The 18,683-nt window shown below is 40.3% G+C and overlaps 2 protein-coding genes across 8 annotated transcripts in view; both read left to right on the forward strand.

The window, feature by feature from the left end:
* hipk2 (homeodomain interacting protein kinase 2) overlaps window positions 1–12,663 on the forward strand; it is a 102,203-nt gene extending 89,540 nt beyond the window's left edge. For 2 of the 5 annotated variants that reach the window (XM_086027823.1, XM_086027826.1), the window contains exons 10-15: window positions 569–696; window positions 2,364–2,546; window positions 3,466–3,789; window positions 4,920–5,173; window positions 5,271–5,425; window positions 6,005–12,663. In XM_086027823.1, the coding sequence (XP_085883949.1) occupies window positions 569–696; window positions 2,364–2,546; window positions 3,466–3,789; window positions 4,920–5,173; window positions 5,271–5,425; window positions 6,005–6,469 (1,509 nt within the window). In that variant the 3' untranslated portion in view covers window positions 6,470–12,663. Of the gene's footprint in view, window positions 1–560; window positions 697–2,363; window positions 2,547–3,465; window positions 3,790–4,919; window positions 5,174–5,270; window positions 5,426–6,004 lie in introns of all 5 variants that reach the window. The other 3 variants (XM_086027822.1, XM_086027825.1, XM_086027824.1) reach the window with 2 other exon arrangements.
* A 715-nt stretch (window positions 12,664–13,378) lies between these two features.
* Window positions 13,379–18,683, forward strand: part of LOC147148503 (UPF0606 protein KIAA1549) — a 33,870-nt gene continuing 28,565 nt past the window's right edge. For 2 of the 3 annotated variants that reach the window (XM_086029312.1, XM_086029310.1), the window contains exons 1-2: window positions 13,387–13,611; window positions 14,245–14,504. In XM_086029312.1, coding sequence (XP_085885438.1) covers window positions 14,372–14,504 — 133 coding nt within the window. In that variant the 5' untranslated portion in view covers window positions 13,387–13,611; window positions 14,245–14,371. Of the gene's footprint in view, window positions 13,612–14,244; window positions 14,505–18,683 lie in introns of all 3 variants that reach the window. The other variant, XM_086029311.1, reaches the window with a different exon arrangement.

An 18,683-nucleotide genomic window follows, 5' to 3' on the forward strand; every position in this document is an offset into this window, starting at 1 on the left:
TGGTGTGTTGATTGGACGCTCTAAATTGCCCTTAGGTGTGATTGTGAGTGCGGATGTTTGTTTGTCTCTGTGTGCCCTGCGATTGGCTGGCAACCAATTCAGGGTGTCCCCCGCCTACTGCCCGAAGACTGCTGGGATAGGCTCCAGCACACCCGCGACCCTTGTGAGGAGAAGCGGTATAGATAATGGATGGATGGACAATGACTTCTTTGAAATTGGGGTTTGTAGACGCTTTCACCATAACTTGAATAACTAAAAACTAAACTACTGTATCAACTAAAATTTCATCTATCCCAGATGGATGCACTCTCTCACACACACACACACACACCCACACACCCACACACACACACTCTTGAGGCCAATTTTGTTGCTTTAGCATCACTGGGAGACTTTGATTTATCACACCCTTAAAACTAATTGTCCAAATATATAATGTATTCATGCTTCATCGTAAACTTTTCACAATAAATGAATGTGTCTCCCTTTATTGTTCTTTTTAATCTCCACTTTCCATTTAATACCCCTCTGTTTTTACTCCCTATTGTGTCTTGTCCTACCTCAGCAGGCTTGGCCCAGCGGCACCCAGCAGATCCTGCTGCCTCCAGCCTGGCAGCAGCTCACTCACACCTCAGTTCAGCATGCCGCCGTCATTCCCGACTCCATGAGCAGTACACAGCCTCTTACCAACTGGAGGTAAGCAACACCAATTCCTCGCTAAATCTGTGAATTTAGAAACTTTACACAATGACAATAAATATACAAAAAAAAATGGATGAAATTCCTGTTACTTTAAAGCACCCCTTAGTCCCATGAAAACAGACTGCCACTTACACAGGGCTATTCAGGCCATTCCCTCACAAACAATAAGTGTTATGCATTTCTCCATCACATCACATACAGATCAATGGTAAAAAAATGTTCATTCTAGTCAACATTCATATTTTCTGTTACTCATTGAAAGAAATTAATTTATATTCACAAATAGACCAATGCAAAAAACAACAACACATTCTTATTACAACGTGTGTGTGTGCGTGTTTTAATAATACTTGCAAAATCCTCAAGATGAACTTCTCAACAACAACAAAAAAATACATGAATTTTCCCAGAAATTTTCTATCCTTTGGGAATCCTAGCTATGGCCCTCAGCAAAAACATGCACTTGGCAGCCAATCATACAGTACCAGTCAACGTTTTTTGACACACTTTCTCTTTCAATAGCATGAAAAAGTGTCTCCAAACGTTGTCATTTGAGCACTTTCAGAATGGAAAGGCATTTACAGTTTACAGGTCAACAGTTCAGAACAATAAAACACATGTTCACTCATGTTCATGGCTGTTAGAGGTCCAAAAGTAATATAAGAAGGTGGCAAAGTGATTGAATGAGTAGTCAGTATCTCCCTGACAGCCTTTCCTTTATCTTTATCGAATCACAAGAACACTAGTGTATTTATAAGAGCAGATACCTCCAGGAGATCAGCGAGATTAACAAGAAGAGACGATATGCCTGTCAGTGAGACGCCTTGAACAAATGGATGGACTGAAGCGAGAAGGCAATCAGCAGGGAGAGAAGCAGGATGCAGGTTTATAACGTGCATGTGCAGAGTTGCGGGGGACATGTATGTTTGCACTCATTCTCAACTGTCCATCTGTGACGACAGCACCTCCCCTACCCTGCTGTCACTCTCAACCTACCTCCTCCTCTCCTGGCTTGTTTCTCCCTCCCCTCCCGAGGAGCTCTGTGGTCTACAGAGAGACAATCAGGAAAGTGTCGCACTTCCTCTGCAGAGCTATCACTCCGCAGCTGGTGTCAGCTCCTCTGCCCTCCCTTTTTGCGCCGTACCTCACTTATTTCCTCTAATGATCTTGTCTTGTTTTTAATAAAGTTGCTACTGACACCTGCTGGCTCATAAAGGAGGAAAAACGACTACAGTACTGTAACAGAACATGTACCGTACAGGCTTCTTGTATTTCACTAGGTGCCTCTACTTATTACTGTGCAAATCCTTGGTTCCATTTTGACGCAAAAACATATGTATAAGAGAGTGTCCTTGAAATTAAATAAAAGTTCAACTTTAAAATCATATTTAGCTGAATATGTTAAGGATTCCAACAGATCACAGGGGTGAGAAGTTGTAAAGTTTTAAAATTAAACGCTGACTACTTAATATGTCAATCCACTCCGGAAAATGTCAATGTATTATTTTGTAGGTCTTTTATGTGTGACCTTACTAGCTAAGATGATCTATGTAAGGAATTCAATTCCTTGTGCCAGCAAGCCAAAAATGTTTGTCTGTGGCTTTGTCCTCTCCGTGCTCTTCTTTTAACAGTGTTGTTTGAAAACTGTTTTTCTACTACAGGAATTCCCACCCTCATGGCAGCCATTACAATCCCATCATGCAGCAGCCAGCCTTGTTGGCTGGTCACGTCACTCTCCCATCCAACCAGACGCTCAATGTTGGAGTGGCACATGTTATGAGGCAACCCGCGTCCAATAATAACTCCTCTTCCAAAAAGAACAAACAGCACCAGAATTCTGCCAGGTGTGTAGTAATAAGTAACAATCACATTGGCCGAGCTACAGTGACCACCTGTGCATCACAGATTGGTTGTATTACAAATTCTATCATTCATGACATACTGAAAAAAACATAAAGATGGTAAGTGATAAGCATTTATCATTTCCCATTATATCACACTTTTATTTGCCACACACAGATCCTGTTCATTTAAAAAATAATTTAACTTCAAAGAAAATGTAATTGATTTCAGTTCTTCAATTTTAAATAGTGATAAAGATTCATGACATAAGTGAAACATTAATATTTTTATATAAGTAATTTCCCATGTTTTTAATGATTCTCTATAATATAGAAGTTTCACTCTTTGAATTTAGCAACTTATTTGGTTTAGCTTTTCAAATTTCTTGCAAATTTATTGAGATGCCCTTGAATATACATGCCTCTACTGGTAAAGCATTAGTGGAACTGTACATCAACTAGTATCGATAGTGTGTAAGACAAACCCTAAAACTAAGGCAAAAACTATTGAATCACAAGTTGCACACACATATAAAGATGCAGGAAACTTTAATGGTATGGAGCCCAAATTAATGTCATAGCATAGCTTCTGGCTTTTTCCTACTGCTATTGAACATGAACTATATTATGTTGGCTGACGATCGGTTAATTTAGCTTTTCTTTGCTCATACTGTTCACAAGTCAATCTTCTGTTTGTTTTGTTTTTTAAAGCCTGTCTTTTTTTTTTTTTTTACGTTTGATAAAGTATGTTTAATCTGTCCTACTTTTTAGCATTTTTCCATGTGAAAATGACTACTGCGATAAAGGTTATTAAAACAACAAAGCCAGTGGTGGTCTAAGACCTGCACAGGACTGTAGTCACATAAACCATGATGTCTCATGTTTTGATGCTTACTTCTAATTCTATCTTTCTGCCTTAAAGGAACACTTCAGCCTACGAAGTGTCGTCCACTCAGGCAGTGCTGTCGCCACAGCGTTCCAAGAGGGTGAAGGAGAACACGCCCCCACGGTGCGCTGTGCTCCAGAGCAGCTCAGCCTCCATTTGCCCTCTACCGCAGGGCTGTGGAGGAGGCGGCTGGGGGACTATTGAGGCCGAGCAGGCTTCCAGCACCACCCGCAGCCATCCGCACCAACAGCACGTCCCCAGACAGACCATCATCATCCCTGACACACCCAGCCCTGCAGTCAGCATCATCACCATCAGTAGTGACACAGATGAGGAAGATGACCACAAGCATAATAATGGGTCAGTGCTGTCTTTTGGAATAATTGCTAAGATTATGTTTTCCTTAATGCTGCAAGTGCTGCTATTGAAAATTGTGAGCATCTGTGCGTGTTGAGTGAAATTGGGCACATTTGATTATAGGCCTTGCAAAATTCCCCAAAGTATAGCATTCTCAGAGGAGAGTCCAAACCATGCTATTTCTTGCAACTGCAACATGAATCTGATTTGATTTAGAGCACACAATGCTGCTATTTTCTTTAAGTGGTCCAGCCTGATGTCATGGGTTTAAGCTACTTTGATGTTGTTCATATAATTCAGAAATTCTCCATGTCACATTGGCTGTCTTGTGTTGAAATTACAACACTGTACATTTTGAGTATACTTGCTCAATCTAATATGATCCATTACAAGAGCTATATCAAATGATCTGCCTTGTTAAGGGTAGTAATGTTTCCTTTTGATTGCCTGTCAGAGTGGTATTACTTAACTTTAACAAATTATTTATTACTGGGGTTGTAGTTTACTGTTCATATTCAGATGTGTTTCTGTCGGTATACTTAAGTTGCTGAATGAAGTAAAAAAAAAACATTTTTTTAAGTTTAAAAGAATTTTGAGTAATATGCTGTGCAGTTCTACACAACTGCAATCCACGCTCAAAGTAATATGTGAATTGTTAAAGCGGAAGTCAACCCAAAAATGTTATTTGCAATAATATTTTCTATGCGCCTTCACGAGTCTAAACATGGCATTCTGATTAATATTGCATTTGTGGATTGTAATTTTACTGCCTAACTCATATTCCACAAACGCAGTATTAATCAGAATGCTTTATTTCGACTAGTGGGCCTGCATAGAACATATTATTGTAAAGAAAATTTGGGGATTGAATTCCTCTTTAAATGAATTAGTCCGAGACAGTGTCAATTGAAAATGACCAAAATTATCTCTGTCAAGCCGCAATTTTATTACATCTTTGATTATATTTTTACATGATGAAGGTGAACTCGAGTGAGTACAAAAACCCACACATTATTTTACTTTTTATGTATACCCCCCTCGCGTATTTCAGCTCACTGTATTTCTCACTTGGACATACAATTCAAGCAGCAGAATTTGTAGCCTAACTCTCTGTTCCATTGTATTCCCTCCAGCTCATCGTCGAAGCAAAGAAAGAATGTGATCAGCTGTGTGACTGTCCACGATTCACCTGACACCGACTGTTCCAACAACATCAGCCCTTACACTGTGGAGTCTAGACCCGCCAATAACAACAACAACAACAGCTTTGACACAAAGAGCACCATACTGGACAACTACAACAACGGCAACCCGCGCACAATCATCATCCCCCCTCTTAAAACTCAGACCAGCGAGGTTGTGAATGAGTGTGAACGCTTGATGCCAGGTAACACATCCAGTCACCTTAAGACAGCCTCATGCTTCTCCAAAAATATCCAAGTAGCTATTCCCAATTACACAAGATTTCACCTCCTTCTGTGCAGATACAATGAATCATCACAATTCCGCTTACAAGTTCAAATCCTCCAATGGAGTGGTTTCGGGCAACACTCACATCCCAGGTGGTGTGACTGCATCATACAGACAGCAGCGCTCAGGACCACACCCCCTCCAACAGCAGCCTCTTAATCTCAGCCAGGTAAAACAAATCATATTGCGTGGCATATTGCTTGAAGTTTGGATTTAGTTTCAACATATGTTGCTACCACATTGTCCAGAAAGCTGTCAGATGTACCTGTGCGTATGGAGAGAGACTGAACAAAAAATCTTTTATCGAGCTGATCAAAGAGGTGCTGAGAGTCGGCTATTAGAGCATCATAGCCATGATAATTAGTGAGGAATATCGGTGGCAGCTGACTTTTGTTAATCTCCAACTGCAGGGTGCGATTATGCTTCAAACATGGGGCCGGCGGCGAGCATTCAACAACAACCCTTTGGAATTTATTGAAAGCATAATTTTTTATTTATATTTTTTGCTTCTATCTTGGTCATCAAAATACCGGATGTCAATATAGAAAGTCAGACAGCAGAATACACGAACATGAAAAGTGCGCTTTACCACTACTATAAAAGGACCTACGTGCGAATGGGAGCATATAGCCCCTAAATCAGAATGAGCCATAGTCTACTATCTACCTACGCTAACACAGAAGTCTCAATTAGAGAGTTTTTTTTTTTGCAACCTTGTCATCATGTCATCTTTCACCCTCTCATCCAGGCCCAGCAGCACATGGTAGCAGACCGAAATGGAGGTCATCGCCGCCAGCAGGCCTACATCGCCCCCACCATCGCCACTCAGGCCCCATACTCCTTCCATCACAACAGCCCCTCCCACACGAGCAACGTGCACCCCCACTTGGCTGCCACGCACCTCTCCGGCCAGCCTCACCTCTACACCTACACGGCCCCCGCCGCTCTGGGCTCCAGCGGCACGGTGGCTCACCTGGTGGCGTCACAGGGCTCGGCACGCCACACAGTCCAGCACGGGAGCTATCCGCCAAGCATTGTCCACCAGGTTCCAGTCAGCATGGGCCACCGTGTACTGCCCTCGCCCACCCTGCACCACAGCCAGTACCAGGCCCAGTTTGCCCACCAGGCCTACATCAGCGCCTCGCCTGCCTCCACTGTCTACACTGGATACCCACTGAGCCCCACCAAGGTCAACCAGTACCCTTACCTCTAGAGAAGACACTGGAGAGGCTGACCTGGCACTGCTGCTTCCACACACCAACCACCCTAAGCCCCATCAACACTCTACATATCCTCAAACCCCACTTGTGAACAGAGACAGAGGACTTTGTAATCCTCATCCAACTTCCCCATATGACTTGAAGATTAGATGGAGAAAAAGAAGGAAAAAAAAAAGGATTCACGGTCGTTCTGTGAGGGAAAGACAGGATTTAGTGCGTTACATTTCAAGGTGATTTCTTTTGATTGTTTTTCTCTGAAAAGGGCCAGCTTAGCTTTTCTTTGATTTGTTTTTGCTTTACTTTATATGGAAAGTAATGTCTCATTTGTGTTACTGGGAAGTTTTTAATGTTTTGGGGCAGTGGAGGAGTTCAGATTTGTTTTTCATTTTATTTGCCCATCTTAACTGTGGGAAGGGACTGCTGAACAGAGGTTACAGACTGGAAGTTCGGAATCCCAAGATAATTGGGAGAAGGTGAAATACGGAAACCTGCTGCTCTTCAAAGATAAAAAAATATATATTGATGGCCTTGAACTGTCTTAATATTTCCACACTTTTGGTGTCGAGAGAAAAGAGAGGCGACTTCCTCCACTCCACCTCCTCGAGCCGGAGGCTTCTGGAAATACAACCGACAGAAGACAACAAACTTTTCTAATGTATTTATAGGTATATTTCTTTTGTGTTTCTCAAAACTTCAGTTTTAGCGATAGGTATCTTAGCTGGGTCCCATTCATAGAATGTAGCAGTCTGCACCCATTTGTTTCTAGAACTTTCAAGAAACTTTCTTTCCTCAAACCAATAGATTAATTTGTTCCTCTTTTATAATGTGATTGCACAAACTGGTTATAATAACATAGGCATGTACAATGTGATTGTCTGTGTGCGTGTGTGTGCTACTGTCAGCCATGTGTGTAGTCCACCTCCTTTAGGTTTTGTTCCCTCGTAGTGCCTTACAGATGTAACAACACAGTTTACTCCGCTTGGAAAGCCACGCAACACAAAAGAGAAACACAGCGAGTTGCGTTGTCCCGCTTTGAAAGGCTTGTGATGAGGCACAGTAGCTCTCTTCCAGGTGTAGGCCTTGCTCCCACTGCTTCCACATGGTCCTTAAAGGCAGCGTACTTTCGATGAGGATGATTCATGTCATCGGGTTGATGGGGTTGAGCTCTTTTATTATATGTGCATGAGATAACTTGCCAGGGGTACTTACCAAAGTCATTGATATTCATGATAAATCTTCTTCCAGCGTCGCTCTGAGTTAAAATGCAAATAATGTATGTGGTGTAGATGTAAAAGCGTGTTCTCAAAGGAATTTAGTTGGTTCTTATCAAATATCTCTGAAAAGTAGTTCACTGGAATTGGAAAAATGAACATTGATATGTTTATTTTATTTGCTAGTCCTAACACTGCCACCTGGCCATATTTTGCGTTAAAAAGAGAGCATTGTTGAATGAGTGTCTTTTAGCTGGAAATGACACAAGACAGTGGCAAAAAAAATGTAATTAACTAAAAATATTCTACATTTGCATCGATTTTTTTCACCTTTTGAACTATTTTGAACAATTCTGAGGAAACACATCTATCGCACCATTCCTTAGAATCTTGGTACCTTCTTGCATTATCTAGAATATAATAATTCTGATCAACTATTAACAATGGTAGGCATTTTACTAAATTTAGCTCGTCTGTCATTCGTCACTCTGCTATTTTTGTGTGACGAACTGAATTGCAATCATCAGAAGTCTTTGGGTCCGTGAGTCGGTCCCCCAAAAAAACATCAGGAAAACGGAAGTCCGCCAGTGAAGGACTAACAGTCCGTCAGCCATGGAGTGACGGACCGCCACTGATGGACGCAGTTAGTGACAATTACACTGACGGATGAAAACCCACTTCCGTCATTTTCAAAAGGTGTCCCATCATTTGTCAATCGACGGCAAAACGGGCATCCATCAGTGACGGACTGACTGAGCGTTTTTTGTTGTTTGTACCCTGCATACGTTTTTTATATATATTTTTGGGGTGGGGGAGGGAACCATTGTTCGGGATATGAGTGATTTTTTTTTCTTCTGGATTTCTATTGGTGTTGTTTGGGGTGGTTCTATTTTTATCCATCCATCCATTATCGATACCGCTTATCCTCACAAGGGTCGCGGGGCATGCAGGAGTCTATCCCAGCTGTCTTCGGCAGTAGGCGGGCGACACCCTGAATTGGTTGCCAGCCAATCGCAGGGCACACAGAGACAAACATCCGCACTCACAATAACACCTGGGGGCAATTTAGAAAGTCCAATCAATTTACCATTCATGTTTTTGGAATGTGGGAGGAAACCGGAGAACATGCAAACTCCACACAGGGAGGCCGGAGCCGGGATCGAACCCACGACCTCCGAACTGTGAGGCGGACGTGCTAACCAGTCGACCACCGTGCCGCCCAGTTGTATTTTTATTTTTCATTAAAACAGTTTTTAGTCACTTTTGTGTTATTTCCAGCCAAAAGATGGCCATTGTTGTGGTAAAGTATAGTTTGTTGTGTTTGTGTGTGGCAATATATGTCATTTTTCTGCAGTGCATCACTGCAATGATCTTTTTTGTAAATCTTCATGAGAATACGATCTCTATGGCACCTAAAATGTGCTTCATTCTTCTTTTACTTCACAGGAGTATTGGTAATGATTCCTGTGTTCACTGAATCAGTCATAGTTAAGACGCCAGAGGTCGCTCTGCGTTTTGAAAGCTAGTCCGAGAGGGGCCTGACAGAAAGTGATTGTGCCATGGTTGTGGGGCGGGATTGTGCAGGGTGAGAGATACACTAGTCTCAGCTGCAGCCAAGAGATGAAGTATGGAAGGGTACTGCATAGATGCGAGTGAAGGGTTGGGGGCGGTAGTAGCTGGTTGTAAAGCACTGGTTCTGTTTAGATAGAGAGCGAAGGCAACTCTATCTTTGGAACTATAAAATGGTAACAAGTTGGCACTGAGCAGGTTGATAGTAACACTGAGGCCGAGTGGTTGGTAGGAGCCTTTACCTGATTGCCCACGCTTAAAGCTCCATGAATCCTTTTAACTGCTGTCAGTTACATTTTCCAGCGAGATCATAGGACTGTATTGCGACAAGGGTGGCGTACACCTGGAAGGACAAAGTTGAAACAAGCGTAATTCAGAGCAAGTACACCACCAAGCCGAATGGGATGAACATATTGAAAATCAATAGGGCTGTCGCTTGTATTTGCTGCTTTATTTAACTTCAATTTCTCACAGCTGACGATACATACAGTCCACAGTGGCCACATGAGAACTCCTGCTGGTTTAGTGAAAGCCTTCCCTTCCTTGTCTTTCACGCCATAGTACTTGCATTTGAAGTGATTTTTTTTTTTTTTATTTAACAATATTTGAGCATTTGTTAACATGGCTGTACATGTGTTTATTTTGATTAGAGATTGTTGCAATACTTCTTGTGGCTGTTCCATCAGAATGTGTGTTTCAATGATATGTCTCGCTCATTTCTATTATATTTAGTATTCATTGGAGGCGAGAGAAATTGTGTCAATAATCCAATGGGACCCTGGATGGGATATTTGTAATTTGAGGGCCACTGTTTGGATCAAAGGTAAACCATTGTTTAAAGAAACTTTGTTTTTCATCCTGGTACTTGCTTCCTCAAAATTATTCTCGGACCCCGTTAGTTCCAGCATGCAACCAACATTGCTGGTTAATCATTTGTTAATATAATACACTATTCTCTGTTGGTTTCTTTTATAACATCTTCTTAAGGCCATTTGGGCCTGAGCACATGCGCAGAAGGGAGAGTTTAAAATTGTTATGAGACAGACTACTGAAACATTCCACTGCTTGCGGGAATTTAGCATTTGTTATGCTAGACTGCTGTCCTTCTAAATGCCCCCGCCCCCCAGCCCTCATCACCACCTCACTTCCCTTGATTTCACTGTTAAGACGTTTTGCTTCTCCCACCAAAGAGATCACATTGGCAATGTGCAAGCACAGCCACTGCAAGACACTCACTCCCAGTCTTGCAACCGCGCTGATTTCATGTTGAAATGCTTTACAAGTGCTTTTATGGACATTTCAATTACCCCCCAGAACCGACCCCCGAACTGATGCATAAGTGCATAAATCACAATACACATTATATATTAGTGTAGTCATAGTTTCACAGAACATAATCAGAGTTGTAGATTTTTTTTGTAGTTTTTGTTCTTTAGCGTATTCCCCTTCCTCATGGGCCCCCAAATATCTAAATTAAGTTAGTAATTTAACCTCCAAATTTGCTTGTTAGCCTTTTATTGCAGATTTTTGTACACATAATGCCATGGAATACAATGGGGTGAATCAATTAATTTAATTAAAAAAAAGACCAATACCTTTAAAAGCATGAGTACATGCACAACATGGATGTGTCACATTTGACATCCGAAAAAGCTTTGGATGTTTACGTGTCCATTTTGCAATAATTATACACCCAATCTCCAGCAAATACGCATTTGTGAGATATGTAAAATATCACTTTCCTTGTGATTAGAGGTTCTATATTTTCTCAAGTTCTCTAAGGTATTGTGGAAAATAACTTTTGTGTATGATGCTGTTGTCTATCATTTTCTTTCACATAACCAATGTTTTGTGTATTATTAAAAAAAAGAAGAAGGGGGTCAGAAATGGACATAGATTGAGTGACTTTTTGATTACCAAAATGTTCTTAAGTAAAGTGCAAATGTTTTCTGTTGTTAAAGTGAGCATATAGTCCTCTTTTGTTAGTACTGCCTTCAAAATAACCAACGTACCTCCAAAGCTTTTAAGTGTCATTTAAATTAGAGAAACTTGTAGAAGGCAGCATTTCACTTTTTTAACCTTGGTTTACTCCCACTTAATCTGTCAAAAAGTGCACATATAAAGGTCTGGTGAAACAATGAGAAACATTCCAGTGGGGATGGCATATTACAGTATGTAACACAGTTTCATTTATTTCATCATTTAAATTGACAAAAGTTTAAATCCTGCAATTTTAAGTGCTTTTAGGACTAATGTATGTTTTATTGTCATAATTACAGTGTGTGAAATTACCAAAAGAATTTAAGATCAGTTCCATTGTAAGTTTTTTATCCTCGTTCAAATTTATGGGAACAGTCAGAAGAGGGCCCTCGTTTGTTATATTGAATGTTGTGTGGGTTGCTTGTAATCTGCAATTCAGATTTTCAAAATTCTAGATTCTAATGTAATTTTAAAAGCATGTCCAACCCCCAGCCCCCCAAAAAGACAATAATAGTTGTCGTGTTTACAAGTACAACCAACAAAGTGAAATTTTAAGTGACATTCATTTACATTGAGTAAATATCCAATTTACGGCGGAGTAATATGAGAAAATTGATTACAAACTCCAAGAGCAGTGTCACACATTTTGTATAAGCTACTAAAACAACAATACTGCTATAATATTAGTTTATTTTCTGAAACCATCAGACTCCTTCGCGTCCAGTAATCAAAATAATTATATTGGGAAGCTCATGTGTGCTGCAATATTTCCTTGTACACTTCTCTTTTTATTCTTTTGTGTTTGTTTATTGGGATATGTTGTCTCATTTTTTTCATCAATATTATTATTATTATTGTTATTATTATTATTATTATTATTATTATTATCTGTTCATCTAGTGTTCTGTGTATGCCCTGCTCTCTATCATGTTCTAATTAAGTATGTTATTAGGATGAATACTTTACTGGATTTACAGAGTGTTTAAATGAATATAATGAGAATAAGAAGGATCAATTAAAACACCTTAACCAGTTGCTACTAAACGCTTGTGTTCCTATTATAACATTGTGTGCTTCTGTTAATCATTTTCGTTGTAGAAAAATGGAGTGGATTTCTATTAGGCTACGGGAAACGAATTGTATTGTCATGAATTGACTGGATCATGCTAGACAATAAGCAGCTTGGTCAGATAGAAGACTAGTTATTTGAATTGTCCTCTTTACTAACAGTAGGGTAAGAGGGGGCACGCAATCTGGTAAACTATGTTATAGCTTGTTATTCACTGTTACTTTTGATCATTTTTTCGGTCTCCGAGGTGAATCGAGTTATTAATGACAATTTGTATGCTCACATATGCATATTGTATATGTGTAGAAATATAATCACACTTTGTCTTGGATTTACAATAAACTGTTAAGTCACATGAGTTTGTTGCCCGTGCTTTATACATGTTGCTGGGTTTGGTAGCTGCAGACAACCATAGGTCTCGGAGCACTGGTGGTATCCTGTTGGATGGATCCACCTTGGATGGGCTTCAGGGTGTAGGCTGCTTTTGACTCAAAGCCAGCTAAGAAAAGGTCCAGCAGCCCACGACCCTGAACCAGATCGGCAGTGTGTTGAAAATGGAAGGGATATTACATTGATTAGGTTGATTAGAGTGTGTATCTCCATCATGCACTTCACTGACTCTACCACTAGGTGGATACATTACACCAAGAGGAGGCGCATGCATACGTCAGGCCACTACCTGCAATGCTTTTGATTTAAATGATCATTTATAGACATAGTGACGTCATTTCGCTGAAGTATAAATTACCACCCCCCATGGCGACATTTGAACCCTCAAATTCGGTCGTTGTAACCACATAACTGCAAATATGATACGTTAGGTTTCAGGCAAGAATCTTTATCGATAAGTAAAATCGTGGGCATATGGAGATAAAACGGCATAAACACCATTGACTGCCGTCTCTGTACAGGCATGTGTATTTTGCGCATCATTACTGTAGACGAGGTTGCCGTGGAAGCCGCAGACGCTTGTCTAAAATGACCAACCGAAATTGAAAAAATGATTGACAAACGGGTTGCTCAGCCAATAAAAGCCAACACTGACGGACTAATGGACGAATCAGACCGGTTAGGAGGCGGGTACAATGCAATCCTTGTCCTGGACTAGAGATGGTAACTGCAATCACCAAAGTGTCAAAATGATGCTGGCTGCCAACTTGTTCGTTTTTAATTGTATTTTTACTTAATTTGCTTTGGCGTAGGCATATTAGCACGCCGATGTTCCCATGGATAGCTGCGGGTTTATGCATTTTAATTTTTCCTAACACGGACAAAGGATTTCATTGAGATTTCACCGTGTTTTGGGGTAAGTCTGCATGCGCAGCATAGTATGAGCTGCCTAATCGAATTGTGAATAAAACAAAAATCGCCTTTCCTTTGATCTTAAAGCAGGTTTTGGGCTGTAGTGATCACGATGCATATTTTGTCCTTGCACATTACCGGACATTTAGTTGTATTGAATATTGTTAGCTGCACGAGTTTAGCTTGCGATGGACGAGAGAAGATGTAGGGCAGAAGAGAGACTACTGTCACTGTGCACGGTGGGAGCGAGCCACTGGGAGCTAGCCGTGTCGCACTTTTGTCATATTTAACCAAGTTTAGCTACGTGTTTTGGATTATTCATGCATTTATTTTAAGATTAGGTTATGAGTGGGTGCAGTGAACTTTCAGCCTGAAGTCAAGACTGTGTCCACAGAATCTATGGAAGACTATTATTGGCATGTGTTAATTTAAACACAAGAAAGAGGTTGTATGCTGTGTGGTCCTCGCGTGCCGTTTAGGTACACATTTTGGCAAGATGGGAAATACTGTTTAACGAATAAAGTCCTGATGAAACCCAGTGCTCTCTTAGCTGTAGCCATGGTTATGAGCTATGTAGACCGTGGTCAAACAGAAGGAGTTGATCTTTCAAGTTTCACATTGTTTCTTTCACATCCAGCAAGACACGCACATGTGCTGGCAGAGGAAGACTCCAACCGAAAAACACCACAAGGCCTGGCCTGTCTCTTGGATGAATCTTCACTTTATAACTGGCTGAAATGCCTTGACCCAACCGCCACCATACAATGGCAGGATTAGCCTCCCTTGTGGGTTTGGTGGCGAAAGTCAAGACCCACATGGACGCCCGTGGCCCTGGCACAGTAGTTCTGGGGATGATCCTGTTGATAAGCATGGTAGCAGCGGATTCACCTGTTGCAGGTAAGGGATCACCTGTCCCCGACGTGCAGAATGCCATCAAATACTTCAAGTGAGGTGCCCTTGAGCAAGGCAATGGTTCCTAACCCCCCAAGTCTAAGAGGCGCACCACTTTCAATCTGACATCTCTCCATGTATGCCTGTATGTGTGTTCTCAATTTGTCTGTGTTCTGTGCATCACAAAATATAAAGCATTGCGTGATTTGATTACATTGAGTATATTGTGTATATATATATATATATATATATATATATATATATATATATATATATATATATATATATGTGTGTATATGTATATATGTGTGTATATATATATGTGTGTATATGTATATATGTGTGTATATATATATGTGTGTATATATATATATATGTGTGTATATATATATATGTATATATATATGTATTTTTATTTATATATATATATATATATATATATATATATATTTTTTTTTAAGTTTACCTTAGGGGCAGTGATCATGACCTTGTAATAGCGGTATTAGCTCCAGGATCATGGGCTTCTTTTGTACAGTAAGAATAATCATCCATCCATCCATTATCCAAACTGCTTATCCTTATGAACATGATGTATGCTCAAAATAGCAAAATTGAATATTTTTTACATTGTATTTTTCATTGGATGTTACAATCTTGCTCAAAGTTCTGAACTTTGTTGGAACAGTTTTCATTCAAAAACATTACAAATAAAAGCCACTGATGTTCATTACTTTCAGCTTTATGTTTGTGTAGTGTTTAAAATGAAAATCTATGCGCACATGTACATTAAAAATTGTAGCGTTGAAGTGATTAGAAAGGCATGGAAATGTGTTATGTTTTATTTTGGCAATTATTCATACCACAGTTGTAGTTTCCTGCTAGTCCTCTTGAGCAAACTCCATACGTTTTCGGTCCAGGCGGTTTCATGACTTTCATAAGGATGATGATTCAGAAGTGGTGCTATCAATAAAGTGGGTGTCAAGTTATCTACTTTCCAGTATTTAGTGAAAGGGTTTAAATCGATTCAGTAGGTGGGTTTTTTCCCCAGGCACAGTGGTCCACTAACACCCATCCCCCAACACATTGCCTAGTTAAAAGAACCAGCTAAAGGCAGTCATAAACCCATGATATTATGTGTTAATAGGATTATAGTGACTGACTGACTGGCTGTCAGGAAGTAGAGAATTAGTAAATCCAAAATATGTTTATGCAATAACACCTTTGTTAGCAGCTTTATTTGTTAATCACAGCTCTCTGCATTCTTCTATTCACGTATAAAGAGTGGGACCTCAATTGTTGACCACACTCTTCCCTGTACTGCTGGTAGACTTTCAATTTGGTAGATTTTCAGAACATAATTTTACAGTGAGAAAAACTATATTTGTAGTATTTTTAGTCCATAGTGGCGCTATCACAAACCCTTTATAAAGTATAAAATCAATGTTTTAAGTGAAACATTTTAACATTATTAACGTTCCTGTAAGTTCAATCAGTCTATTATTACTGTTGGGGGGGAACTAAACACTGTCATGGCTCTAAAAACAGTTGGGTTAAAAATAACACAATTTTTCGGTCAAAAATGGGCCGATACACAAATTGCGTCAATTTGACCCACTTTCTTGCATTGTTTGGTGCAAAACAGCCCATTTTGGGCCATTGTTTTTTACAAAGCTACCCATTTTGGGGGTCCACTGATAGTGTAGTGGTACACACGCCTGAGTTGTGTGCGGGCAGCGTGGGATCGATTCCCGCTCAGTGACAGTGTCTATGTGTACCCTGCGACTGGCTGGCGACCAGTTCGGGGTGTAGTCTGCCTTCGCCCATTGACGGCTGGGATAGGCTCCAGCAACTCCCCGCGACCCTGTATAGGATAAGCGGTTTGGAAGATGACATGACATGACATGTCTAGAGAGTATTCCCATTTTGGGGGTTGTTTGCTGCAAAAACAACCAAACCGGGACCCAAATTGTGGATTGGTCAATTTTTGACCCAAAATTGTGTTATTTTTAACCCAACTGTTTTTGGAGTGTGTTGTGAAGAAAAATCCGGGAAAGATGGTTGGCTAAAATTTAGACTTGTTAGCACAAAATTAATTTCAGTTTTTTAATGAATTTGGAAGGATTTCTGTTGGATTTGTGATGTAACATTGCTGTTGGAAGACAAATGTGAAAAAAAAGTGAACAAGTACTGCTCATTTAATTTTCTTGGTATGGACGTACGTGCACAACCGTTTTATTTAGAGTTTATAGTCTATGAATACAATATGTGTACAGTATATAATAAGGTCAAACCCTACCATTGTGGCGTATGTATAACTGATTTGTTTGGTATAATTCCATGCATTTGGTCCTAAACCCTCATTCTGCATGTGTTTGTTTATTATTTGAGTGGTCATATACAATATCATTTAATCATTATCCTTGAAGTCTGTGTAACATATTTTGGCAATTGCCATATTTTATAATGACCTCCATGTTCTCGATTCCTCGCTTGAAATGCTGTCTGTCTTCTAATGGCAAAGCCTTTGATCCATGCTTTTGGTTTCGCCTAGATGAAGACAGACCTATTCATAGACCGTTCTCTCACAAAGAGCAAAACAACTGCATGACTATGGTTTGGACAGGCATCAAACAATTTATAAACAATTTAGAATCGGCCAGTGTCATTGTAAGAACTTTTTGTTTTTACAGCACATTGTTGTATCGTCACAACAGGCAGAACATTTTAAACTAGTCATGCATAGTCATATCACAACTAAAATGCATCCCACCAAACATCATCCAGTTGTTTATTATCATGTAAATGTGTACAATAAGAGATGTCCAACAAAACAATGAGCTTCGTATAAATGTGTGACATACGTTTAAATCCAGGTGTGACTGTCTGTTGTTGTAGTGTCCTTGGGAATTCCTCCCAATTGGATACAATTCATGTTTTTTGTGATTGTGTAAAGAGGGGTTTACAGCCCGCATCCATTTCTAAACTGGTGCCTCATGAGGAAGTCACTTCTCTTTTCCAGACAAGTTCACTTTCTAGTTTCTAGGTCAGACAGGGTATGGCGACTTGCATTTAACTCCTCTTCCAAATCAGACATGACACAGCACTTTCCTAATGTGTGTCACTTCTGTCTGTGTTTCTGGGCATTTGCTTCGACGATATAGCACTCCTTCTTTACTTTACAATGCAACTAAAGGACATTTTGAAACAAGACCACTGGTTGATTTGAGCACGGTGCCTGGCAAGTTCAGCCCACAGAGCTGTAGGCCAGGGAAGACGAAAGTAATCACCAGTGCAGTGAAATTGGATCCGTGTGCGATGACAACATGGTCATTCATTATTCATTATAGCAGGGGGCCAGTGTCAGATCGATGGCTAGAATCCATCCAAAGCTAAATTCAAGGTGCTCCAGCACTCACAGGGCTAGAAAGAAGCAGTGAACTACAACGGATTTGTATCCGTTTATCAAAGTAGGTGAAGCCTTCAGTTTTGCTTATTTGGGCAATTCTTGACAACAGTTTTTTGGGGACCTTAAAAAGTATGCTTCCTGAATGTACACAGATTTGTCATTACTGAGTGATTCGTATTGACAGTTTCATCTCAAGGGAGTCCATAATCTTAGCGAGTAAATAGGACCGGACGGAGAGTTACTGACGATTGAAGCAGTGTAGGAGGATGCAGAGGGACTGAAGTCTTCTGGGCTTCTCATGTTACATGTCTGCAGTCCTGAGAGAATCCCGACTCACAAACAAAGTGAATAGTGGAAACCACCCGTTTTGCGTATGGGCGCTTATCACAAAGCAGGAGTCACAGGGGCACCCCACTCCCCACTCCACTCTACACTGGTTGTAACTTGTTACTGATCTCACATCACGCATACATGGATGCCACAGACCACAGGGTTCAAACGTCTTTGAAATGTTTCAAGCTTAACCCTAGAACACTAACGTTAAATTTTTTAACAACATCCCTAACGTCGGGTACGTCTAACCTGATATAATTCCCCAGATGAAATACAGTTTTCATAGATTTATGGAAAAGTACAACACTGTATGCCAAATTGGAAGTTGTCTTCTTTAATTTCCCAATTCAAAATACCACATTAAAAAAATGGTGTGGGTGAAAATCAGCCGACGTTAGTGTTCTAGGGTTAAAATTAATAGGCTATTTGTGTTCTACATGTAGAAT

The sequence above is a fragment of the Filicampus tigris genome, chromosome 4 (genome assembly GCF_054856515.1).
Source record: "Filicampus tigris isolate MCC_2025a chromosome 4, RoL_Ftig_1.0, whole genome shotgun sequence".
Lineage (NCBI taxonomy): Eukaryota > Metazoa > Chordata > Actinopteri > Syngnathiformes > Syngnathidae > Filicampus > Filicampus tigris.